Source organism: Chrysemys picta, chromosome 19 (genome assembly GCF_011386835.1).
Source record: "Chrysemys picta bellii isolate R12L10 chromosome 19, ASM1138683v2, whole genome shotgun sequence".
Taxonomy (NCBI): domain Eukaryota; kingdom Metazoa; phylum Chordata; order Testudines; family Emydidae; genus Chrysemys; species Chrysemys picta.
In genome coordinates, this window is record NC_088809.1 from 17,272,527 (window position 1) to 17,298,576 (window position 26,050).

General features: G+C 43.1%; 1 protein-coding gene across 4 annotated transcripts in view; it reads left to right on the plus strand.

Annotated features, from left to right (window-relative positions):
* The window catches only part of ATP2A3 (ATPase sarcoplasmic/endoplasmic reticulum Ca2+ transporting 3), a 146,198-nt gene extending 122,158 nt beyond the window's left edge, over positions 1-24,040 (plus strand). For 2 of the 4 annotated variants that reach the window (XM_042857762.2, XM_042857761.2), the window contains exons 15-22: positions 789-1,009; positions 2,006-2,208; positions 3,487-3,572; positions 4,642-4,775; positions 5,581-5,698; positions 6,186-6,303; positions 9,409-9,496; positions 17,941-18,199. In XM_042857762.2, the coding sequence (XP_042713696.2) occupies positions 789-1,009; positions 2,006-2,208; positions 3,487-3,572; positions 4,642-4,775; positions 5,581-5,698; positions 6,186-6,303; positions 9,409-9,496; positions 17,941-18,019 (1,047 nt within the window). In that variant the 3' untranslated portion in view covers positions 18,020-18,199. Of the gene's footprint in view, positions 1-788; positions 1,010-2,005; positions 2,209-3,486; positions 3,573-4,641; positions 4,776-5,580; positions 5,699-6,185; positions 6,304-9,408; positions 9,497-17,940 lie in introns of all 4 variants that reach the window. The other 2 variants (XM_005284388.4, XM_024103468.3) reach the window with 2 other exon arrangements.
* The last annotated feature ends 2,010 nt before the right edge of the window (positions 24,041-26,050 follow it).

Sequence of the window (26,050 nt, forward strand, 5' to 3'; positions counted from 1 at the left end):
TTCCTAATATCCAACGTAGGCCTCCCCCACTGCAACTTGAGACCATTGCTCCTTATTCTGTCATCTACCACTACTAAGACCGGCCGAGCTCCATTCTCTGATATCCACAGATTTGCAGGGCTCTAGTGTTGTCCATTGGTTTGGACCAAAGGTCTGGGAGTCAGGACTTCTAAATTCTGTTCCCAGCTCTTCTACTTACTCTGTGTAGCCTTGAGGAGCACACTTAACTTTTCCCATCTATACAATGGGCCATCATACTACTTGCCTACATTACAGAGCTGTTGTGAAGCTGAATGTGAGCAGAGCACTTAGAAATGCGCCACAGCAGTGCCAAGTGGTGGTGTTTAAAGAACTAATTGATAGGTAGAAGTCCTGCCAACAAACATGTATGAATTAATGTGACCCAGACTTGGTTCTCAGGCTATGTCTACACTCTGAGCTAGGGGTGTGATTTCCAGCTCCTGTAGGCATACCCACCCTAGCTGTCATCGAGCTAGCCTGCTAAAAACAGTAGTGTAGCCGTGGTAGCATGGGCTGTGGCGAGTGGCAGCACAGACTAGCCACGCCAAGTACAAACCCGCTTGAGCCCTGTGGGTACATACTCGGCACAGCTAGCCTGTGCTCCCATGACTACACTACTATTTTCAGCATGTTAGCTCTCGTTGACTACATCTACGCAAGCTGGGGTTTGCACCCCTAGTTCATAGTGTAGACGTAGCCTTAGTTTCATGCCTAGGCTGTTTCCTTCTATAAAATGTCCTTTAATAAAACACCCATGCTTTGTCCAGACGGGAGATGGAGTGAATGATGCCCCTGCCCTGAAAAAGGCTGAGATTGGCATTGCCATGGGCTCTGGCACAGCCGTAGCCAAATCGGCAGCTGAGATGGTGCTATCTGATGACAACTTCTCCACCATTGTGTCTGCTGTTGAGGAGGGCAGAGCCATCTACAACAACATGAAGCAGTTCATCCGCTACCTCATCTCTTCTAACGTTGGAGAGGTCGTCTGGTAAGGGCTTCCAGTTCACACCTCAAGCTAGGATAGTAGGAGGGATGAGAAATATCACCAGGACAGAACTGTCCTTTCTGATACTTAAACATATACTCAGAGCTATATCCCAGTTAGTGTAAATCGGATTAGCAATGACGCTATGTTGATTTACATCTGCTGAGGATGTGGGCCTAGATAGCAGCACCACTTTAAGTCCTGTACACTCTGCCTCAGTTAAAAGTGGCATGGATACTTTCTTTCATATTTCTACGCATTCAGCGGCTGCTACTAAAGCCAGCCTTTCCCTTGATGTGGTGTGGGAACCTCTGGCTATTTTACACCATTTCCAATTTTGAGCACAATAAAGGAAGCACCATGAAACACTGCAGTATGATCAAATGCCATGGTGTGACAAATATGCTGATCCTTAAGTGACAAGTACTGCAGCTTGCTATAAGTATACAACCCCAGTGTGGTGCTGATAGATTCCTGTGAGGGTATTTGTGTCTGACGGGGTGAATGAGAGACTCCATTACAATGCTCACAGCTTCTTTCACTGTGACCAATTTCCTGACAAAGGCTTTCAGAACAAATCAGTGTGTTCTGCAGCAATCCTGGCCATGTACTGATTGCTTGCAGTTATCTTTGGAACCCCTTATGTCAGAAATTCAGCAGGGACATCTGTGCTGGTGACAAAAAGCACATTGAACAGTTGAGATGCCATGTGATGGGCTCCTTATGCAAATTTACGAGTCTGCCCCCCAGTGGTGAGATGGGTTGAAACTACAACATTCAGATCTGAGTTTCCAATTCCCTAAAGTTTGGAGGTGTTTGAATCCGGGGCTATGGGGGTGAAATGCAAAATCCAAATCCATGTGTGGATTGTGAACAGCACAAATGTTTAGAGGGCATTTGGACCCAGGGTTTTGGATCAAACTCCAGTTTTACAAGTGCAATCCTCTCTCTCCCTGGCGTGTATCTAACCTAGTGAGGTTGTGTCTTTTTCACCTGAAGTATTTTCCTGACTGCAATCCTGGGCTTGCCTGAAGCTCTGATCCCAGTCCAGCTGCTCTGGGTGAACCTAGTGACAGACGGGCTACCCGCCACTGCTCTTGGATTCAACCCCCCTGACCTAGACATCATGGACAAACTTCCCCGCAACCCAAGAGAGCCCCTCATCAGTGGCTGGCTTTTCTTCCGCTACCTTGCCATTGGAGGTGAGAGGCCCTGGCTAGAGATGTAGTGCCATGAATGGACAAAGTGCCGTGTATTACCCTGGCTTAAAACAATTGCTGACTAGCGTGTGTCAGGAGGGGTGGGTCCATTGTGATCTCTGGTAATGAGGAGAGGCTTATTCACAGTGCAGAGAGATGTAGAGATGCGCAATATCCAGGGAAAATATATTCCTCATAACAGACCAGGACTTTCATACAACCAAAAGAAGGCAATCCCTCAAGAATCCATCTCCTCTAGGATCCAGTGCATTGGAAGAGTTTAATCAGCTCAGTCAGACATCAGTTTCACCTTCAATAGTCCTGGGGTTGCTGTGGTGGGAGCAAGGGAACTTTCTGATCCGGTCAGAGGGCCAGTTTGGGATTCTTGAATGCACTTGACTGCCTCTGCTAGGAGCCATCTTTTTCTTCTGGCCAGGCTCCCAGTTTGAGCTACCCCAGTCCCCACCCACCCATTACCTAAGGTTCTCTCCGGAACAGGTAGCAGCATGAGAAGGCATTGTGACAGAGAGCCCATAGCAGCTTTGGGATCAGACAGAAGGCCAGAGTGCAGAAGGGGATGGGCAGGGAGCAGGAGGGTCCCCACCTCCTGGGGTGGGGTGGATTTTTGTAGTGAATGTCAGGACAAAGGAAGCAAATAGGAATGTTGATCTAGTGGATAAGGTGCAGGATTGGGATTCAAGATACCTGGGTTCAATTCCTGGCTCAGCTACAGAACTCCTGTGTGACCTTGGACAAGTCACTTATTCTACCCTGTGCCACAGTTCCCCATCTGTAAAATGAGGCTATCGCTTCTCTGCCTCTTAATGACCGTGAGGTGCTCTGGTACTACAGTGATGTACCTACACAGCCTGGGTAGAAGGGATCTTGTTTAAGAAAGAGCAGAGGGAGAGACCTTAGCAGGGTGTGAAGTGAAGCTGTGGCAATGCAAGGTGGGGAGAGAGGAGGGAGACAGGCTCAGGTGCAAGTGTTTTCAGAACTATTGCTCCAGGCTCCTAACGATCTGGGATGGAATATGAGGAGTCCCCCTGTGTGGGTCAGAACAGTTCAGGTCTCTTTTCCCAATTTGCTGTTCTTCCTCTACCCGAATGAGCAGCGAGAGCCATAGCACAGGGTGGAATCTACAGGTTCACCGTCCAGCACAAGGCAGTGTAACCCTCAGGGCCGGAGCTCCCTATGCTAACGAATAACATAGCTAGCAAGAACCAAGCAATGAATCCAGTGCTTACAGGGCTACACAACCTGCTCTCTCTTTGGTTGCAGTGTACGTTGGATTGGCAACGGTGGGGGCAGCTACCTGGTGGTTCTTGTATGATGCTGAAGGGCCGCAAGTTACCTTCTACCAGTTGGTAAGTTGTGGCAGGGAGGGGGAAGGGAAGACTGTTTCATTCGAACACCACTGCAAACCCTAATATCTAGGCTCCCCAGCAGGATCACCAGAGGATTTGTTTTCCTGCCTGTCCTCCTCTTTTAAAAATTAAATTTCGAAAAGTTCCCAAGTCATTAAAAGAAAATGTGTCAGCTGAAACAACTGCAAAAGCTCCCTCCCGGGTGAGATCCCATCTCCCATCAGCTGGTCAGCACAGTGGTGACTTTATCTAAAGAAACATCCCTCGTGTATCCCCAGACCTGATGGCCTGTAGGTGTGCACTCCACCCATGTCACTGTGAGGAGTCAGAGAGATATTCGTAGGGAGTGCAGCAGGAATTGCAGTTATTCTGCTTGATCGCTGCCACTCTGATCAGGTGGAGAGAAAGCAAAACTTCCCCATCGTTGCTTTAAGGCATCAGTTTTATGCCCCTTAAATAAGCAAATCTCTTATTACTTGGTATGTTTCTAGTGCATCTAGTGCCAGATTGGCTACCCTGGAGACTGATTATTGTTATTTGCATTGCAGTAACTCCTAAGAGCTCCAACCAAGGTTAGGGCCTCATTGTGCTAGGTGCAGTACAAACAGGAAGAGTCATTCCTTGCCCTAAGGATCTTTCATTCTGTATAGACAAGACATGCAAAGAGTGGGAGGGAAAGCAGAGGCACTGGGAGGGAAATGGCCTTGCCAAGTGTGTGATAACTGGTGTAGAGCAAGGAATAGAAGCCATGTTTCCTGACTTCAGGTATGATTAATGCCAGTTGCAGAGGTAGATTTATTTTTTTTAACGGCGACACTTGTTCACTTGGAAATAAACTGAAACAACTAATGAATCAAGTTCACATAGACTACCTAGAAGCTGTCCTATGATTACTGTTGACCTACTAGATGGGCTGGATTCAAACCTGAAGATGAATGGCTTTATATCCTCTTATCAATTCCCCCGAGCCAAGAAATATTTAGTAGAACCACTGATAACTGGGGTTCAGATCCCACCAGCAATCTGCCACTTCTGCCTGCTTCATGCCTGTTACTCTTTCTTCTGCCAGAGGAACTTCATGAGATGCACAGAGGATAACCCCATCTTTGAAGGCATTGACTGTGAAATCTTCGAGTCTCGTTACCCAACCACTATGGCTCTGTCGGTGCTAGTGACGATTGAGATGTGCAATGCTCTCAACAGGTACAGTACGTATGGGAATATCTGATAAAGCATTCTGCCCTGAATAACATTTGAACCAAGCAAACATGTTACTGTCATTGGAGATGTTAATGTAAATACATTTGGATCTCTTAGCGGACATTTTGGCCATATTAGCAAGCCAGTAATATCTGGATCCAGATCCATTTTGGGTTTGGTGTTCAGATTCAAAACCACTCCGGGCTAAGGGTCAGGCTTGGATCTCCCAATGCTGAATTCTCACTAACTCTTCTGGTAAAATCTGGAGCCAGAACCAGCAAGTAGTTCCCTTTGCAATTTTTGCTCTGACCCACGGATGGATCAGGGCTTCACGCTGGAGGTTCTGGTATTGGCTGTCACAATGAGTAATATTTTGGTGCTGTATGTGTACCTGTCCAATGAGTCTGGGAATCTGGTACTGAAGGAATAGCATGACATCAGCTATTCCTCAGGCTGACCCGAAGAAGAGCTCTGCATAAGCTTGAAAGCTTGTCCCTCTCACCAACAATAGTTGGTCCAATAAAAGATATTACCTCACCCACTTTGTCTCTCCATCTGAATAGAGATATAATGAATGAAATTCTCTTCAGAATATTTATTTCCAGAGCCTAACAAGCTTGGAAGGAGAATAATGTATGGTAATGGTTAAGTAATCCTTTTTCTTGAAGAAGGCTTTTATGCAGAGATCTAGCAACATATTTCTACTGATTAAGAGGGCTTAGGGATATATTGATTGATCCAAATTATACTTGAGGACGGGGTATTTAGTGGGTCATTTGATCTAACCTCTGCCCTCTCGCTCTTGCAGTGTGTCTGAAAACCAGTCACTGCTGAGGATGCCACCATGGCTCAACATCTGGCTGCTGGGGACAATTGTCATGTCCATGGCGCTGCACTTCGTGATTCTCCACGTGAAGCCTATGCCTGTAAGTGATGTAGCTAGCACAACACGCAGCTTGTAGGGCTGTTCTTTTGACAAGAAAACTCCGTTGTACGTTTTACTTCCCAAGTCTTTGCTGATTTTCAGTGGGACTTCCCTGCCCAAAGGGTTTCCACGATCGAGCCTTGGGATTCAGAAGGATACAGGACTGGGAGTTAGGAGTCTTGGGTTCTAGTCTCAGGTTGGCAACGGAATTGCGGTGCGACCTTCAGCAATTACTTCCCCTGTTTGTGCCTCACTTTCTCCATCTGTAAAGTGAATGTAAATGATACTTACAGTCCCTTGCCAAGTTCCTTATCTGTTCAAGCCTTAATGAAGTCCCTCTCTTTGCACATATATGATCCGATCCAAAAGGCCTGGTCCCTTGCACATCTCTTACCTCAGTCCACATCCATATGAACAAAAATGGGTCTGTTTTTTCTCTCTTCCCCCTTTCCTGTTAATAAATATATTGAATTCTTCCTGCCTTGCAGCTGATCTTCCAGGTGACCCCCCTGAGTTGGCCGCAATGGGTGGTCGTGTTGAAAATTTCCCTGCCTGTTATCCTGCTCGATGAAGGACTCAAGTACCTTTCCCGCAACCACCTAGAGGGTGAGCACACTCTGCAAAGTAACTGCTGACTGATTTCTGTACCATGGCGCTTGCTTTGTGCTGCTGTGTGCTTTCAGGCACGTGCCATTAGCGTCTCTGCTGAAGTAAAAATTGGTCCATGCACACGCAGTCATACTTACTTTTCCCCCAGTGTGGTGTATTACAAAGGATCTGTCCTTCCCTATTTTTTTTTCTTAATCACTTACAGTAGTTGACACTAAAATCTTGTAGTGCATTATGGACTTGACCACAATAAATTGGAACAGCCTCCTCCATTGTCTATCCAAACCGCCCCCCCAATTCAACTCCCATTGAATGTTTCCATTGACTTCAGTGGGAATTGGATCAGCCCTCTTTAAAAATCTATTTCTTCCAAGAATTCTTCTTGCCTTGTTCTTTTGACTCTTTCTCCTCCAAATGATGGTTCTGTCCTGTTTGCTCTCTCTACTGTATGACCAAAAGGTGCTGAGCACCTGGAACTTTGATTGACTTCAGTGGGAGTTGCAGATGCTCATCACCTCTCCGAATATGGCCCTCATGTTGTAAACAGGAAATATTGTATATGTCTAGTCCTGCACCGTTTACGTCAATTGAAGGTTTACCAATGTCTTCAATGGCAGTGGATTTGAGCCCGGTGCTCTAAAGTACAGTGGATATTTACAGAGCTCTGTGAATGATATTTAATATGCTAATATTTTCTTCTTGTTGTAATGAAATATCGCAGTGAGCAATCTCAACATCCTAAGTTAAATCTTCCCTTTCTTTTCCTTTTTTGACAAACACTGTAGTCTTTCAATAATTCAGCCAGTGGCCTTCAAAACTCTGCCCCACTACTTTCCTGCCATCCTCCTAGGCCGACCTCTGGTATTTGTTCCTTCATTAGTTAACTCATATTCTCCAGAACTTGGCACTAAATCAGAATCTGGGGTCTGACATTTAAAGTGACTGGGATTGTAGTAGATGAATGGAGACTGCTTTTTAAAGGGAGTTTACCCAACCCAGCAATGTTGCCAGAAAGAACATAGACATCAAGATGGGAAGCTGTCCCGCTGATCCTTCTTTTCAGAATTCCCATGACAGGAAGAAGGCTTAAGGGGTTCTGGCTGTCACCTTGCAAAAGAAGGGAGCTTAGGTGGCCAATCCCAGGTTACTTTTGTTGCTCCTCCTCATTTTTAGCTTGCCGGAATGTTGCTCCTCTTATCACGGGTGAGTAGTGGATGACCTGGCAGAGTACTTTAACTGTGTTTTTTTTCTTCATCTTGGGTAGATACTTTGACCATATTAATAATCATTCCATTACAGGCAGCATGTGTCCAGGATGCCTTTCTTAGTACTTCTTCCTTTTCACTTCTGAAGACAGGTCTCTTCTGCCCTGTTGAGGAGGGATTCCTTAGGATTGTAACATTAGGGGACAGCTTGGTCACTGGTGAGGACAAGCATGTGCCTTCTGAGATAGTGCTTATGAAAAGCTATCTTTTCAAACGCTTTGCTACCATATAGTTTGCGTGGCTTCTTCCAGAACACCTGTGCAGCCCCATTGCTTTCATATTATACACTAACACCTGATCAGTGGGGCTGCACAGATGTCCTCGAGGACCTACTTTGGCCCACAGAACTCTTCCATTACTGGGGATGATCCACAAGACAGACAGACCCCAGCTTGTCTCTCTTCAGCCTGCAAACTCACCTGAGCTCTGAGCTTTGTTTCATAAACAATCTTCTTGACTTACAAACTGTGTATATTTTTATATGGAAATATTGAATAGGGAACCCCACTGTGCTATTTTTAGAGTTACTTTTTAGGGCAGAACCATCCTTTAAGATTGCCAAGAGCCACAAGTACTGAACAAGCAATCTTTCTGTGACTCTTGGACAGTTGTGCAGCCTGTGTAGGTGCAATGGCAAATCTGAAGATGAAGATTAGGTGCGCTCTGCCACCCAAAGCATGAGCATCCCTGCATTGCCTCACTTCCTGAAATGTGCTGGCAGTTTCAAAGGTGCCCTTGCTTTCTTGCCTCCTCCAGCTGGACTGTGTCAGAAGGTGAAAGGTGATGTAATTCACTGGAGAGGGTGTATATGCCAACGTCGGCATGTCCGATTTGCTCAAGGATACGTCATTAGTAAGACCTGCCACTGCTAAGGAGATTCAGCTAATGTGTTAAAGGCCTGTGCTTTCAGAGCAAAAGTTCTCTCTAGATATCACCATGTAGTCTCTGGGAGGTCATCACATATGGTATAACTATGAAGCCATCTGGAGCTGTTACAAAAGATAATGCAGCACCAGCTTTGGATAAGATCAGGTCCTATGGTTTCCTGTTCAGCACTTGGCCTTGTTCCTGGCAAATGCTTCCGATCCTTTGTGGGCAGAATGTTGCGACAGTCCTCTTCCTCTCTTGTTCACAAAGATGCGCAGTCTGATGACGAGAATGAGACTCTCCTCTGGCACTGCTGTATTGGCCAGAGAGGATCATGGTGTTACAATTTCATTGGTGTACCCTAGTTGTGTGTCCTTCTACAACAGCCTCTCACACCTCTATCCAGTCCTCCTAATGGGCTTCTTCGGGTGTTGCCTCTCTATTGATTTAACTGTAAGGTCTTTCAGAAAGTTAGTCAGACTCTTGCTTCTCTCTACCTTACCCTCAACTCCCAATAACCAAATGTAATGATAGTCTTGTGGTTAAGGGCTTGGGAGACCTGGGTTCATTTCCCAGGCTCTCCCACAGACTCCTTCTATGACCATCATCTCCCAGGGGGGCTTTGGCTGCCACTGTAATACAAACAAGAATTTCCAGAAGTGATTGCACCAGCTATTGATGATTCTAGCTGCTGGTCCCATCTGCCATGCTTCCAACCCACCCGTTTGTCCGCACTGTTTGCCATGCAGCTGCATCATGCTAATGCTGATTTCTGTGACTGGCCTTTGTCTGAACACTGCGTCACAATCTCTTGCCACTATTTAGTTGCAGCAAGAGAACAAAATCATACCAGCCTGTGCTTCAATTGTCACATTGAAAAAACCCCAAACTCCTGTATTTACTCCACCTAATTCCTCTGAAAACATTTTAAAAACCAATCCTTAAATCTAGCATTGTCATTTTTCACCAGGAATTCTCAGGACAGTCAGACACACGTGGAGTGGGGAGCACCAGCTGAAAACCTGCAGGAGTCCAGATCAAACAGGGTTGGCTCTGTTGTGTGTATTGTCCTTGTCCATCATGTTCCTGCACCTGTGCCAGACTTTCTCATGTGCTGTGGTGACCTGGTTGTACAGCATCTTGGTGGAACCGCTGAACAGCACAGGCCCCACTCTGGAAAATGTCCTGCAATTGTTTAGTCTGTGATTATTATTTAATAGCCGTAGGACAACAGGATCAAACAGCATCTCCAGTTCCTTTGTGAATCACAGACCTACACTGTGTTCTAAATAAGAAAAGCATGTGTGTTTGCGTAGGAGGGGTGGTACGTTATCCGAGATGTTCTCACAACTAAAATATTATATTACATAGCCCCGAAAGGTCAGATGTTATGCAATGGCTTAGCTCCACTGACATCAGTTTACATCCGCTCATGATCTGGCCTCAAGGTCAGAATTTTCAGAAGGACTCAGCACCCGCAACCAGGGCCACATTTTCAGATGACGTCAACGCACTGGGTGTTGAGCTCTTCTCGTAATCTGGTCATTATTTTGGTGCCATGAGAGCTGAGCTTTCTAGTCCAAGTGGCCTCAGTTGTGGGTGCTGCACAACTGAAATTCTACAGAGTAGAGTGGTGGCTAGCAAGTGTTCGCTTGCCAAAGGAGGCTTAGTGCATGGGAAGGAGGAGGCTCTTCCAGCCATAGAGAACTGCACAAGGAAGGACTTTACTGGACTTTGCTCCATAAGGCTGTTACTTCTGGTAATGCTCTTGTAAAGGGGAGATTCCACTCACTACTTGTTTAATATTTGACCATATTTTCCCTTTTTCAAGTGTCAATAAGTCTCTTGAGTGGCTTTCTCTGCTAAAAAACATTAGAGGCAGAAGTGCAGGTGTCAGGTTGGAACAAATACATTGATGCAAACTCTGGAGGCTGAAAAAGTGTCGTCCCGAAGGCTCAACCTCATGCTTTATAGCTAGAAAATCACTTCTGAGAATGTAGGAACTGACAGACCAGATCGGTGCAATGGTCCATCTAGTCCAGGGGTAGGCAACCTATGGTACGTGTGCTGAAGGCGGCACACGAGCTGACTTTCAGTGGCATTCACGCTGCCTGGGTTCTGGCCACCGGTCCAGGGGGCTCTGCATTTTAATTTAATTTTAAAGGAAGCTTCTTAAACATTTTAAAAACCTTATTTACTTTACATATAACAATAGTGTAGTTATATATTATAGACGTATAGAAAGAGACCTTCTAAAAACGTTAAAATGTATGACTGGCACGCGAAACCTTAAATTAGCGTGAATAAATGAAGACTCGGCACACCACTTCTGAAAGGTTGCCGACCCCTGATCTAGTCCGATACCCTTTCTCTGACAGTGACCAGCACCAGATGCTTCAGGAGGAGTGGACAATTATGGAATCATTGGCCGATAGGGGAAGCTGCTTTTTAACCTCTGTGAGGTTGTGGTTAATTTATGGTTTCAAGCATAAGGGTTTTTATCTCTTTTATAAGGTGGGATTTTCAAAAACACTTAAGAGTTGGGCCCCCAGTTCCCATGGAAGATCAATGGGAGTTGAGAATTTTTGAAAATGCCACTCATATTTTTCACTCTATATAATGTAAGTGAGGCTCCTCTCATTATCCACATAAATGTCCAGTCCAATCCTGCTAAACTCATGGATTAATTGTATCTTGTGGCAATGAGTTCCACTGATATATGCTTTGTGTGAAAAAAGTGCTTCCTTTTATCAGTTTTACATTTGTTGGCTTTCTGTTTGATTGAATGTCTCCTCATTCTCATACTGGGAGACGGCTTGGATATTCCAATTTACCGTGTCGTCTCTCTAACCCTCATTATTTTATATATCTCTATCATGTCTCCTCTTACTCATCTCCCCTCTAAACTAAGCAGTCCTGATCTTTTCAGTCTCTCTTCACATGGCAGTTTTTTCATGCCTAGAATAATTTTCATCACCCATCTCTGGACCCCTTCTATATTTCTGTTCTAACTTTTTTATTTGAGGTAGGGTGACCAGAACTTAGCCTGGTATGACCAGTAAGAGTACATTGTTGGATTTATATTGCACAGAGCTGCCCAAAACAATGCCCAGATCTTTTTCCTGAGTCATTTCAGTTAATTTAAAGTTTGGAGGAGTAGTTGAAATTAATCCTTCCAATGCTCTTTACCTTTCATTTGTCATCTCGAAATTCCATCTGCCTTCATGCTGCCCTTTCACCCAGCTCTATTTCCTTGCCTAGTTTAGACTCATAGACTTTAAGGCCAGATTGGACCATCATGAACATCTAATCCAGTGGTTCTCAACCAGGTGTACGCATACCCCTGGGGGCACACAGAGGTCTTCCAGGGGGTACATCAACTCATCTAGATACTTGCCTAGTTTTATAATTGGCTACATAAAAAGCACTAGTGAAATCTAAACTAAAATTTCATACAGACAATGACTTGTTTATACTGCTCTATATACTTATACGCTGAAATGAAAGTATAATATTTATATTCCAATTGATTTTTTATAATTGTATGGTAAAATGAGAAAGTAAACAATTTTTCAATAATAGTGTTGTGACCGGAGTCCTAGTGGGGAGCAGACTATGGTCACTCAATTAGGGTGAACTGCAAAGAATGGGGCAGACAATCCTCATAAAACTGGTGGATATTCCAATACTTAGATTTACCAAGCCAGCATAAAACAGCTTCGTTATTATCTTACTGGTTACTCAGAAGTCCAAACAGCACAGTTCCCTTAAAGTGATCCAGCCTCAGGCCTCCATCCAGGTACCCACGTCGAATATAATGAAAATTTCTGTAAATCTTATTTCATTATATAAAAGAAAAGGTTCTACCAATCCCAAAGGATCGAACACATTACCTCCCAGGTTAGTGAATGTTTCAGATCTTACCCAAATACATGCTACAGCCAATTCTTATTAATTAAACTAAAATGTATTAAAAAACGAGATAGAGAAAGAGAGAGTATGGTTAAAAGATCAATATACATACAGACATGAGTTCAATTCATTGAGGTTCGGATTCATAGCAGAGATGGTGAGCTTTGTAGCTGCAAAGAGTTCTTTCAGAAATAGTTCATGGGTTATAGTCCAAAGTTCAAATCTCATATTCAGGGCATACCAGCATAACTGGGACCTCAGTCTTGCAACTCAAACTTCCCCTGATGAAGCCGAAGCAGATCTGAGATGATACAATCAGGACCCAACAATCTTTTATACAATTTCATGTCTTTTGACAAGTTGGAGTTCCTCAGAGAATAAAAGATAATTAGGATGACTTTGAAGGAGGTCTATCACCAGTACTTAGCTATATGAATTAACATAAGATCATTTGCTTGTTCCTCCACCATTCACAGTACATTTCAAAGAGAGATGAATACTGAGATATCCCATGTTTACAATTCATTTAAATGATAGGATGTTCTTTTGACCTCTGAATTATCAGAATACAGCATAGACAGGGACTGTTGGTTACATTATTGACCCTATTCATACATATGTAAATACACAAAAACACTATCTCTCCACTTGGCTTTTGAGGGTTATTTATTTTGCAGGAGTTTAACCCTTTCTAGCCATGCGTCACAAGTATGCTGTGACACATTTGTATTTTTATGTCTGATTTTGGAAGCAAATAGTTTTTTAGTGAGGTGAAACTTGGGGGTACACAAGACAAATCAGACTCCTAAAAGGGGTATAGTAGTTTGGAGCCACTGATCTAGTCTGACCTCCTGCACATTGCAGGGCACAGTACCTCATCCAGCCACTCCTGAAATAGGTCCCTAACCTCTGGCTGAGTTACTGAAGTCCTCAAATCATGCTTTAAAGATTTCAAGTGACAGAGAATCCACCATTTACAGTAGTTTAAACCTGCAAGTGATCCGTGGCCCCTGCAGAGGAAGGCAAAAAACCCTCAGGGTCTCTGCCATTCTGAGCCGGGGGAAAATTCCCTCCTGACCCCAAATACGGCAGTCCATTAGACCCTGAGCATGTGGACATAACCCCCCGAGCTAGACACCTGGGAAAGAAATCTCTGTAGTAACTCAGAGCCCTCCCCATCTAGTGTCCCATCACTGGCCATAGGAGATATTTGCTGCTAGCAGTCGCAGATTGGCTACATGTCATTGTAGGATGTGTCGTCATACCATTCCCTCCATAAACATATCGAACTCAGTCTTGTTTCTCACATCTTTCTCTTGACTATCTTTAAATATTCTTTTCTTATCTGAAATGTTGTCACTTTGTTGTGTTCAATGCCTCTTCCAGATCATTAACCGCTATATTGAACACTACTCCTAGAATGGAACTTTGGGCCACCGCACTGATGACCTTTTGCCTTGTTGAAAATTGGCCAGTTCCCCACCTTCTTGTTCTGTCTTTTGGGTCAATTTAGAATCCATGTCTGAATTTTATTCCCCATATCGACGAGGCTTTTGGAAACGCCAAATATGTTGTCAATCATCTCTCCTTTATTCCCCTAATCTGTTGACACTCTCAAATAGTTCTAGTAGATTGGAGAGGCATGATTTCCCTTTACAAGAACTGGGCTGGTTTATCCTTATATCACCTTTATTTAGTTTTTTTTTAATAATTCTCTTTAATTATAGTTTCAACCAATTTCACTTTGGAGTGAAGTGTAAGCCCTAACTGGTGTGCAATTCCCAAGAACAGCTCTAGTGCCTTTGTGTAGGTGCTCTCGCTATCCTCTAGTCCTGTGCTGCAACAGTTGATTTTAACTAAAGGTTGCATGTTTATGTTAGCAGCTCAGCCCCTGAGAATAATTTCCCCCATTATCTGCACATGAGGTCAATTCTACTTCACCTCCACACTTTAAAAACCCTCTGACTGTTCTAGTGCTATGACAAATGGGTGTGGAGATAATGGACATATGTAGTGCCTGATTTAGACCTTGGTTACACTGCTGTAAATCAGGAATAACTCTGTCAATGAAATTACATCTGTGGCAGATCAGCATTGGGGCTACAGGTCCTTAAACCCAACATAAAGAGAAGGTTTTGCTAAACAGTGGAGATATAAATTCTACTGATCGTAAATAAGTCACAACATTTAGGAAACACCTTCTCTTCCCCCCCCCCCATATCTCACAAAAATACCTTCACATTGAAACAATAACCGACCATAAAAGGCATTCAAAAGCACATGTGAATCTCCATAGCGATGCATTAACAATGTGGACTAAACAGTTATTGTCTCTAATGGAGTCTGAGAGCCGCAGGGAAGATGGTGTTATGTTTCCAAGTCTATTGAGTGTCCTTGTACGTTAATTTCTCTCGTTACCTTAGCCAAACTGTCATGTGGAAAGGAAAAGAATGTTTCCAGATATAAGTCAGATTGTTTGAGCTGAGAGGTGTTACTCAGGAGAGTATTGCTGCTCCTTTGGAATATGTCAACATCCACCTTAATGCCCTGCTGGCTTTTTGAAGGCCCTCTTGTCGTGCTTTGGGGAATGCAGGAAGAAAAGAACTTTTCAGGGGTGGTCAATTATATTTTTGTCAAGTCTGAATTTCTTGGTCAAGGTATAGTCAAGGTCCAGACTCCAGAGGAAAATCATAACAATAATGATAATAGTAAGCCAATAAAAAAGATATTGGGGTCCGTTCAGTAGCATCTGGCGGTCCAGATTTGGCCCGCAGTTTGCCTATTGACTACCCCTGCTTCATATAATCAGATACACAGGTCTGGGGTGGCTCCATTTCAGGGAGTCGGTGCTCATGAAAGGGGCTACAGTAGACTGAGACCCTTAGAAACTGAAGTCCTGTATTTAGCCAAAGAACAGGGGCAGCACAAACTTCCTCAAGAATGTGCCTCAGCCGTTCCAGAGGGAGCATCTCAAGGCACAAGAGGTTATTTCAGTTTCCATCCCTTTTCAGGCTCTCTGTCTCAGCTAACGCTGCCAGCAAGGGTGCCAGCAGTATTTGGCATTTATTTCCAGAGGCACAGATTATATTGCTTTTTGTTTGCTGCCATATAGGTTGGGGGGGAGAGTGCTGTGTCCAAACATCTGAATTCCTCCAGTGCCTTCTGTCGCTAGGAGAGTGGTAATAAAACACACCGAAAAGGCAGGTGTCCATGATCTTGTGTGAGCCCAGTACACATCCTTTGGCCAAAATTTACAAGCGTTCAAAGCAGTGACTACATCAAAGGCTTCTGCATTGTGAGGCAGGAATGAATTTGGAGCTGGTGAAGTGGCCCTGCCTCTCAACTGGCTGTTTCTGCTGTCGTTCTTTGACTGATGTTCAGAAATGTTAGGCTGAGATTTTCAAAGCAGCATAATGCAGTTAGATGCCCAAGTCCCATTAAAATTGGGGGGAGTTTGGCACCTGACTCCTTTGGGCTCCCTTGAAAATGCCAGGCTTAGTGCAGGGTATGACAGCCCTTCACATCTACGGTGATTCTATTAAAAGCTTCTAGATAAACTTTTCAAAAGCATCTAAAGAGTTTAAGAGCCTAAATCCTAGGACTTGGACTCCTAAGTAACTAGGGTTCTTTTGAAAATGTTACACTATCTTTTTTTTTTTTTTTTTTTTTTTTTTAAACTGACACTTGTTACCAAACTCTGACGTGTCGGCTCTGAACTTTACAAAGATCCTTAAAACTCTGTTTTTTTTTTTTACCCATTTGTACTGCTAAGCACCATTTGGGTGCTCAGATGATAGTTATGAATGCAATATAAATACACAGACTGCTGTCTGTGCACTTTCCATATCACTCTAGGAGGCATTGCTCATTTAGCCTGAGAGTTTGATGTGTATGGCTGCGCAGTGGATGAAACTTCCCTTTGCACACTGGTGAAAATGTGCTGTGTAAACTGAGGAAGTGGGTGTACTTGTATTTAATTTCCAGGGGAACTGGAAATGATGGCAAACGATAGTGTAATTTAGGTATTCCAGACATTACGGCTGGAAATTTCCAAGGAGTTAAGTGCCCAACTCCGGTTGCGTCCCAGTGGGATTTGGGCACCTCCCTCCCATAGGTTCTCGAAAATCCAGCTAATGCAAAGAAAAGTGAACAAGTTAAAAATGTCTAAAATATAATATGAATAATTAGCCTAATGAGAAACTGCCATCTTAACAATTCAGTCTAAAGTGGGCCTGAAAGAGATGGCTTTCTCATCAGTAAGCAGTAAACGTAAACATTTTGCAAAATAAAAGTTCTCTCTTCAAAACAGAACTTACGTTACAGTAACTTGATTTTCCAGAGGTGAAGCTGGATCTCTATCATTCCATACTGCTTTGCAGGGCCGGCTCCAGCTGTTTTGCTGCCCGAAGCGGTGGGGGGAAAAAATAAAGCCGCAATCGGCGGCAGCTCTACCATGCCGCTTCATTCTTCGGTGGCAATTCAGCGGCGGGTCCTTCCCTCCGAGAGGACTGACGGACCCGCCGCCGAATTGCCACCCAAGACCCGGACATGCCATCCCTTTCTATTAGCCGCCCCAAGCACCTGCTTCCTTCACTGGTACCTGGAGCCGGCCCTGCTGCTTTGTGTCATCAAATGGGGTCCTTGTGACTCAGGAACATTAAAACAACAGCCACCTAAGAGAGATGCAGCAGTCCCACTCAATGAAGAAAGAAACTGAAATACCATCAAGTATTTGTAATTAACTTTTTTCAGTGCACATTCTTATTGCCTATAGGCTAGATTCTGCCATCCTCCCTTGTGTTTTATAGTACCTTGCTTCTAGAAGTCACTATGACTGCTTGTGGGCTCAAAATGTGGCAGAATCTGGACCTACATAGTTAAGATGAGATTTTTTTTCAAAGCTGCCATGGGGATTTGGACACCTGTTCCCATTTTAAAATAATTTTAGCTCTCTAAGGCACTGTTTCTAAATACTCTAGCTTTCCTTTAAGCCATAAATCACCTAATGCATCCCAGCAAGCATCTGGTTCTGCCATTGACAGGGTGAAGAAATTGGAGGAAAAGGCTGGTCTTGTGGCTCAAGCACAGGACTCAGAGTCAAGAAACCTGTGTTCTATTTCCTGCTTGGCCATGACTTACTGAGAGACTCAGGGCAAGTCATTTAAGCTCTGTGCCTCAGTTTCCCAATTGGTAAAATGAAGTTAGTACCTACCTCACAGTGATGTTATAAGGCTAAATTCTTTCGTGTTTATAAAGTGCTTGGGAATGCTCAGTTGAAAAGTGCTGTAGAATTCCCATGTAGTAATACTGTTCCATGTTGGTTGTACTGGGGTTCATGTATCCCCGCATGATGTATTGTGAGGTAGCCATTTCAAAAGTGAAGTCAAGCATTAAGAGCAAAAGCAGCAGATTCTACTACTCCATACTCACTCACTGGATTGGATAGATGTGCATAGACACACCCTTTTCATAAGCCATCAGGTTATACAGGGTCCTACCCAGCTGTATGACTCAGTGAAATGTCTGTCTTGATAACATAATAGGTGCTTGGCTTGCTTTTTAACCATAGCCAATTTCCTTTGTTTTGCAGGAGACAAGGGCAAGAAATGAATGACATAAAGGAAACTCACTTTCTAAATAAAGAAACCCTAAGCTGTAACTCGGACTGAAGTCTTGCATGTTTGACCATCACTAGAAGCCAGCAGGACATGCATGTGTCCGACTATCAGACTAATGCGGGTGAATCGTCGAAAAGAAAAATACTGATTTTGTTTTTGTTTCGTAGCTTTTTTTCCCTGTATGTAATGGTGCAATTACTGGACAGCTAAATTATAGTTTTGGGGATGAAACTATATGTAACTGAGTCATTGTAACACAGCTCCTTGGGAGTCCGCTCCTGAAAAGTTTGAGACCCCTTAAAAAAATAGCCCCAATGTGTGAGCTCAGTAAGGCATCTTTTGTTTTGTAAAAATGTGGTAGGTGGGAGGTCATGCTTTCACAGTGGTGCACAGTATCTGTGCATGAGCAATGATGACAGAGGTGCATTCCAGAGCTGCGATGTGGCACAACAGACAGCATCTCAGTACCAAGGAAAAGCTTATCTGTGTGTGTGTGGGCAGGAGAAGTAAGCAAAGAAAGGTGCATGGGATGCAACAGGTGTATTCCAATTGACTTCCAATTTAGTAGAGTGATATCCACTAAAGTATAATACCTAGGTGGCAATGCTAGTGCTCTGGTAGCCACATTGCCTAGATGTCCAGCTTTGGTGGTTTCAGTGTACCTGTATCCTGGTATAATTACCAGTGTTGTAGAAATTGTGGACATGTATTTACTTGCAAAGATTTTTGTGGTGGAAGTTGAAACTTCCTCTATTTATCATATTATTCTCTATTCTATTTTCCTCTTGTGAAAATCTTGCACCTTCTCAGGCTCATCTGACACCAAAGCATGACCCAGTCCTCTTGTCCTTTCTCTTCTGTAGAACACCTTGTTCTCTTCTGTAGAACACCTTCCTGTGCTAAGCATCTCCACCTCAGCTTAAAACAAAACATGGAAATGGAGAACTCTGGATCCCATCACATCTAGTGCTCATTCCTGGTCAAATTTTCTGACTAGGTAAATCTAGATTACCTAGTTTTTAAAATATGACTACATAGAAAGTAGAATAAAAGACTTAAAAGGCAGTTGTCCATTAGTTAATGTCAGTTTTGGGAGACAATCTATGCTCCCAATATGATGATGAAAAAGGGAGAGGTGATCACATGGGAGCAAAGGTTGTCTCCCAAAAATTGACATTAAGACGTTAAGACTTTTATTCTACCACCTATATAATCTTATTTTTGAAACTCACATAGACCATTTGACCAGGGATGGGCAGTAGATGTGGTAGGATCCAAAGTTCTTGATGAAGGGAAAAAGATGCCTACAGTTTTTCTTCCTTCTAAACTTCACCTGGGTGTATGCCGGAGCACCGGAGTCAGTTATTGCTTTGCTATTATTTTGCTCCATTCCTATCTGGATCAGTTTCTATTTTATTTAAGTGTCTTAAAACCCCCAGTGCTTTTTCTTTCTCTTCCGTGCAGGCCAGCTGGCTGAACTTTGACAAGCTGGCTACCGTAGGTACAGTACGTGCCAAACACCATCCTTTCCTTTCTCTCCATCACCAGCATTGAAAAAGATGGGTCGCGCCCCCAGACCAATGGGAATGTACAGACTTGTTATACTACTGAGCTGATTTAATTGTACAGAAAACCTTGCATGAAATGTTGTTACTGTATTTAATATAGAATGTACTCAAGGAATTTTAATATGGAGCTTTTAAAAAACAAACAAACATCTTTATAGATACTGTGTGATTACAGGAAAATCGTTCACCGAAAAATCACTATTTGCTTTCTTTGAGAATTTTTCTTTGTCCAACATGTTTTGTATGTTTCAGTTTATAGAGCTGATTTAATTGAGCTGATTACACAGGCTGACTGATTCCTTTTTAGAGACCATTTTCAATGTGGGTGGAACTTACCCTTGAGCAGAGGGTCAGTAGATGATCCATACACCTCTTAAGCTCTCTAAAGAGGGTTTAAGTGGGACTTAAGTGGTGTGTGGGCCATCCATGCTTCTGTACAGAGGTGAATTCCACCGTGTTTTATTACAAAGATCCCCACCACTCCATGGCTTTCTGAACAGCCTGGGAAATAACTGGTGGGAATTTAATCAAATATTTAAGGGCCACATTCAGCCCTCATGTAACCAGAGCAACTCCATTGCCTTTAGGAGAACTGTTTCTGCTTATTCCAGGGTTGAGATTGATCCTCAACATCCTGCCCACCCTATTGGTGGTGGTGGGGGTGGGGGTGTCCATGGAATGTAGTGCAACCAGAGCTGCAGAGTACCTGGTCTGTAAGTTATCCCTGTTGGTAAATGTTCATACCCACCAGAGATCCATATTGGATTATGGGGAGTCCCGGCCAGATCTGCAGCTCTTGTGAATCTCTGTTGCTCTACTGGAATTACATTGATTTACACCAGCTGAAGATCTGACTTGTGACTTTTTTGGTACCCAAATGTGTGTATTTTCTAAAGCTTTTGATATTATTTTAAAATCTGTAACAAAGAGGGTTTAAAATATTTACAAAACGTGTGTCTTGGGCAAGCACGAGACAGGCAAAGATATGACGTCAGTAACTTTTAAGTCCTCTATTAAATTCCTTTTGGTCATTTTGCTTTGCCTCATCTGATGCCAAGAAGGTGGGGACAATTATGTTAAGGCATTGTGATTGCACATTGTGAGGAAGAGGCAGGGGAAATATTAGGTTTTATTGGATTGGTTTTAATTTACGCTCAACACAGCTAAAATGCACTATGGTGGTTCACTGTGCCTGATGTTGGATTGAAATTGTGAAATTACAGGATATGAAATTCAGCAGATGGAGTGCAACAACTCTCAGCCATGTTCCATGCCAAAGGCTTACTCTTCCCAGTAGCAGCAGGTTTTGTCTTAAAATTCTGTTTGCCCTTTTCGCTGTAAGCTTCTGGGTCAAATCAGTGGAACCTGCACTAAGGACACCTTCAACTGGTATTCACTCTACTAAGGGTGACCTATATTAAAGTATCCCCATTTTCTAGTATGATCCCTCATTGAAGAACCGTGTCTCATTTTTTCTTTTGTTGCTTGTCACGTGGCTGGCTGCTTTAAGACTGGTTTCCCGATAGACATTTTGGGGTTGTGGAGGGTTTAGTTCAAATATTTTAATGAAATAGAAAAATGTCCTTAGATCAAAATTATTTTTCCTTTACGCTTTGGTGAAGGGTCAGGATAAATCGCATAGAAGTTGTTTATTATTTGTATGTCACCAGCAGTGTGCTGATTGCTTTAACATGCTGTAGTGGTTCTTCTGCGAACTTGAAGGTGGTTAAAGACCTAATCCCATTGATTTCAATATGGTTTGGGTCTGAATTGCATCTTACTGAAACATTTGATTGTGTGCAATAGAATGGAGATGTGCACTGGAGTGGCTTTTTTTTTTCCCCCTGATTGCATGTTGCAAAAGGAGGCCTGTGACAAAAAGCTGCCTAGTCTCACTTCTGTTGGAAACCAGGATCTAGGAATCACAATCATTGCCTTCTGGTGTATTCAGATTCTTTATAATAGTTTAGTCTCTTTCCAACAATACTTCGAGCCAGCCTGGGCCATTACAATAGATCCTCCTAAACAAAAGGAGCAAATTATTCATCATGCATCACAGCCTGAGCACCAGAAAAGTAGCCTGTGTGGTTGTCCATGAGCACTTTAAATTAATTTCTCAGGGGCCATTCAACATGTTGGATCACACCTGTAAAATAAACATGGAAGGCAAGGAAGAGGCTCTCCTCTCTTGGAAGAGCACCAAGTGTGAGCATTGGGCAATGGCTATGAAGTCCACATTATGCTGTTTGAGGACTTGAATATCCTTGTGGCCGATGACTGGATAAATTCTCTCCTACCAAGAACTCTCCCATGGAACATCCATCATCTGGGAAGGGTGCATTATGTATGTGAAAAGACTGCTGTTGCTTGAAACAGCAGGGGGGGTGGGCCGGGAGAGATTACTAGTATCACATCTGAAATTTATTTTCTCCCTTAATTCCTCTATTGGCCAAAATATGGCCAAAGTTCTTGATTCTGATTCCATACATTGTCTGTTTGATTGGCATGGTGCCTTTCACAAGAATCTGGCACTGTCATGATGATATTGTCTTATTTACGTTTCTAACACTTGGCCAATCCAAGACCAGGGTGGTACCATAAGGTGTCCTAATAGTTAGAAATTGGAGGTTTGGCCTTTATGGGAAGAATTGGTGGGTAACTTTAAAGGGATCCTTAATTCATGCAACAAATGTGGGGCTGGAGAAAAGGGTTTGTAAATGGAGCTTTTGGGAAGCCCCATCCTATCTAGGTGCACAGTACAGTAGATGGGTGGGGTGTGAAAAGCCAGATCAACAGAAAGATCCTGAGGTGGCAAGTTTCAGTTCCTGTTGTACACTTCACATTTACTATGCTGATTAGAACTTAAAGCCCTAGTCCTGCGAACACTCCGGTTACGGAGCTCAATCTAACCACCATGGTAGTCAATGGGTGTTGTTTCACTGACTTCAATGAGCTTTGGGTCAGACTGATGAGTCCATCCCATTAAATTTTAACAGACAAATGTTTGCAAGATTAAGGCCTAGATTTGTTTTTTGTATCGTGGAATAGCCACGGTCTTAAATAGAAGAATACTGCATGAGATTCCTGACTGAAAAATTAATGGGTGGAAGAGCTGCAGAAAATCACAGGATCGTCCCATCCCACTATTAATACTTCACATTCTGAACCACTGTAGACACAGACTAGGTAAGACCCACCAAACAAATATCCAATGGGGAAACCTTTTAAGAAGTAGTCTCCAAGTGGGTTGCCTTGGGCACTGGCCATGGTCCTGATTAAAGAAAAGAAGCCGAGCATTGATTGAAAGGCCTTACAATGCATACAAAGGGTCTGCACTGGGATTTAATATCTTTATGGACCATTTGGCAATTTATCCATCATCCTTAGGAGTCTCCTCCCTTTTTTCTCCCACCCCCACTTCATTTTCTAGGTTGAGCATGGTCCTGGCATGGATGAAAAACACTTCAGACCTGCATAATGCTTCTCTAAAGAGTTGCATACATGCAACCTGTATTTTCTCTATGCTGTGATATGTATTTTTATAACAATCTAGATGTTTTCAAAGGTTTTATCTTCACTTATCCCCTCCTACCATCAATCTACCTACCCACTGATTCCCAAAGTATTTTTAATACTCAGATTTTCACTGCCACTTTCTCCCACCAGCTTTTGATTATCCTACCAACCCTCCACTGCTACCTTGAATTGCATGTCAGCCTGTTCATTCAGCTTAGCAAGAGAAGAGCAGTGGAGGTGGTTTTATGCTGCCAAAATAAAGACCTCTAGACCCCATGAGGCTGGTAACAATGGTTTCTGCTGGGCATAGATTGGGATGATCCTGGGTTTAGGGTATGCAGGAACAAAATTAGTGAAAAGACAGATATGGGGGAGATACAAGTGTCCCTTGCATCCTCTCCTTTTGGTGCCATTCAGCTTTTGGTAATGCAAGAATGGAAAACAAAATGAGTCTAGAATAGATCTCTGTGCTCTGTATATACAAGAGCCTAGACAGGTAGGTGTACCCTACCTTAGGGATATCTGTATAGCAGACTCATGCCCATGCTATGTGGAGTCTGTGCTGTGTTTTGTCTGTACTCGAGACCATGAAGAGAGAAAACACTGACTTGTTTACAGGTGTCATTAGTGTCATGGCTTGAATCTCTGAACGTAGCAATTTTGCTACGATGCCTGAGCAGCCGAATCTAGAAACCTTGTTGAGTTTGCACTTCCTAGTGAAAGATAAATTGTTACATCTTTTTAAAAGAGTTGTGTGGGGGTAGAATTGAAACAAACAAGGTTTCCTATTTTATTATGAGAGATATTTTTCCACTAAATTACTGATTCCTAAATGGTGTACTTTGTCTGATGTAAATAGCCAGGTGTATCGTGAAGACTTAAGAAGGGTCATTGTAGTCACATATGTATGATCCACTCTGTTCGCACAATATTGAGCTGATTTGTTTTATACTTACGAAATTACAGAAATAAAAGCAATTTTACTGGATGACTCCGATTCTGCTTTTCTTCCCTATTCATTTTGTGGCCATTATTTAGCCCTTAATCTGTGGCATAAAAGATCTTGGAATGTGGACTCAACTTTTTAGGCCAACCAGGGTTTATTTCTAAATAGTAACAGTTCCTTAAAATGTGTTCAGATTCTTAACTTGAGGATTTTTGGTGGAGCATATTAACAACATGTCCCAAAGGAGGTGGTTGATCCAAAGTCTGTTGAATCATTGATTTCACTGCGTACTGTTTATATAATTGAGGGGTTATAAAAGAAAATAAGGGGTCTTAATGTCACTAGATCACAATTTCCTGTGGATTCTGGTAGCAGCCAAGATAGAAATATAACATGACTGCAATCCCTGGCTGCAGGTAGTACATCTGCTTCCAATTCTGGTTGAAACTGGGAATTAGAAATGTGGCTATGGATGGTTGTGGAGAAGTTTTAGAGAGTGCAAATTCAACTTGAGGGTATGGCAATACAAAAATTATTTCCTAATGTATCCAAAGTAGTTCCCCGACCCTCAGCATGTGTGTTTTGAAAGTGTTCTGCATGTGCGGTGGTCACCAAAAATGCTTTGTGTTTTCACTGCCATTTAGGAATGTGAAATGATTGAGGGTTGTACTTTAAAGAGCTACATTCACAGCTTACTATAAATCAATGGTCCACTGCGATCAGACTCCACTGACCTATACACCAGCTGAGGGTCCGGCCCAAGCACGTGTTGTCCTCCCTTTCTAGAGAGCTCATGCTTGTTAGCAACGTGCTGACCCTGAGAGTTGGAGCCTAGGCAGGCTTTATAAACAGCTTGTTTATAACATGGTTGGGCACTGGCCAGGGGAACACACTCAGCATCTTTCTAATAAGAATCCTGCTCTAATAAAATATATAGGCTTTCTTTTGGAAATAGAGCACAAGTGCAGACCAGTGCCGGAAGAGCTGGCCTGCAACACTGTTGCAGAAAAGGACACTTCATTCCCTCATTATCCATTGCAGAATAATCCTGAATCTGTATAAACTCTACTGCACCTGAATCAATGAGCAGTCTGACCAATGCATGCTGCAGGCCAACCACTGGGAGATGTTTCTGCCTGGGATTAAATCCGGGGAGCAAGGGGGGATTTGCTGGGGGAGAAGAGGGGATAGCAAAGTGAAAGGGGTAGGGCTGAGAAGGAGGGGGGAGTTGCCTGGGCATCCTCTTCATGATCTTCCTAAATTTAGACCAAAATCTCAAATCCTGCCTCTACCTGATGTTTGAGCAAAGTGAAGCCCCCTGCCCTGCCCCTAACTCTCCAATGGCTGATCATAAGGGCACTAACATTTTTATTCAGAAGTAAAGTTTAACTTGGGGGTGTATCTGCCTGATTGGTTCCATGCTGCTATACAAGAGAAGTGTCACTTTGGACAATGCCCTAAGGCTGCATGGGTAGCTGGTTGTGCTGGTGATAAGCACAACATCCTCATCCTAGTGCTTTATCCAGCCTCCAGCTGAATTTTTCAATGAAGGTTTATTCTGTTTCCTCTCTCTGCACAATTCATAAGACATCTCTTTGGGGGAAAGAAACATCAGGGTGTATTTACAGCTGGCCCTCCCTGCTGGATACTAAGACTGAGATTTTTTATTATTATTTTTTTCATAGCTGCCCAAACTGATTTCCTATTAGTTTTAATGGGAATGGTACATCTGACTCCCTTAGGGTGAAATTTTCAGGATTCCTAAGTGTTTATTTTAGAGTTGGCTAAGTCGTTGCCAAGTTATTTGTAAGATTGGATGTGTTGCCATAGCAGCTAAGGAATGCAATGCCATTTATTTTCCCCACATAGTTTAGTTAATGCCGTCAGAACTATTTGTCAGAGTGCACACTGTAGGGCAGGAAAGCATATACACCGAATAAAGCTGAAACCACAGGGAAGAAGCTTAGGAGGTAAAGGACAAGTCAAAATTGGAAATAAAACTGAACATGTTGTTTTGCATAGACATTATGTAGACTTATCTGCAAATATTTT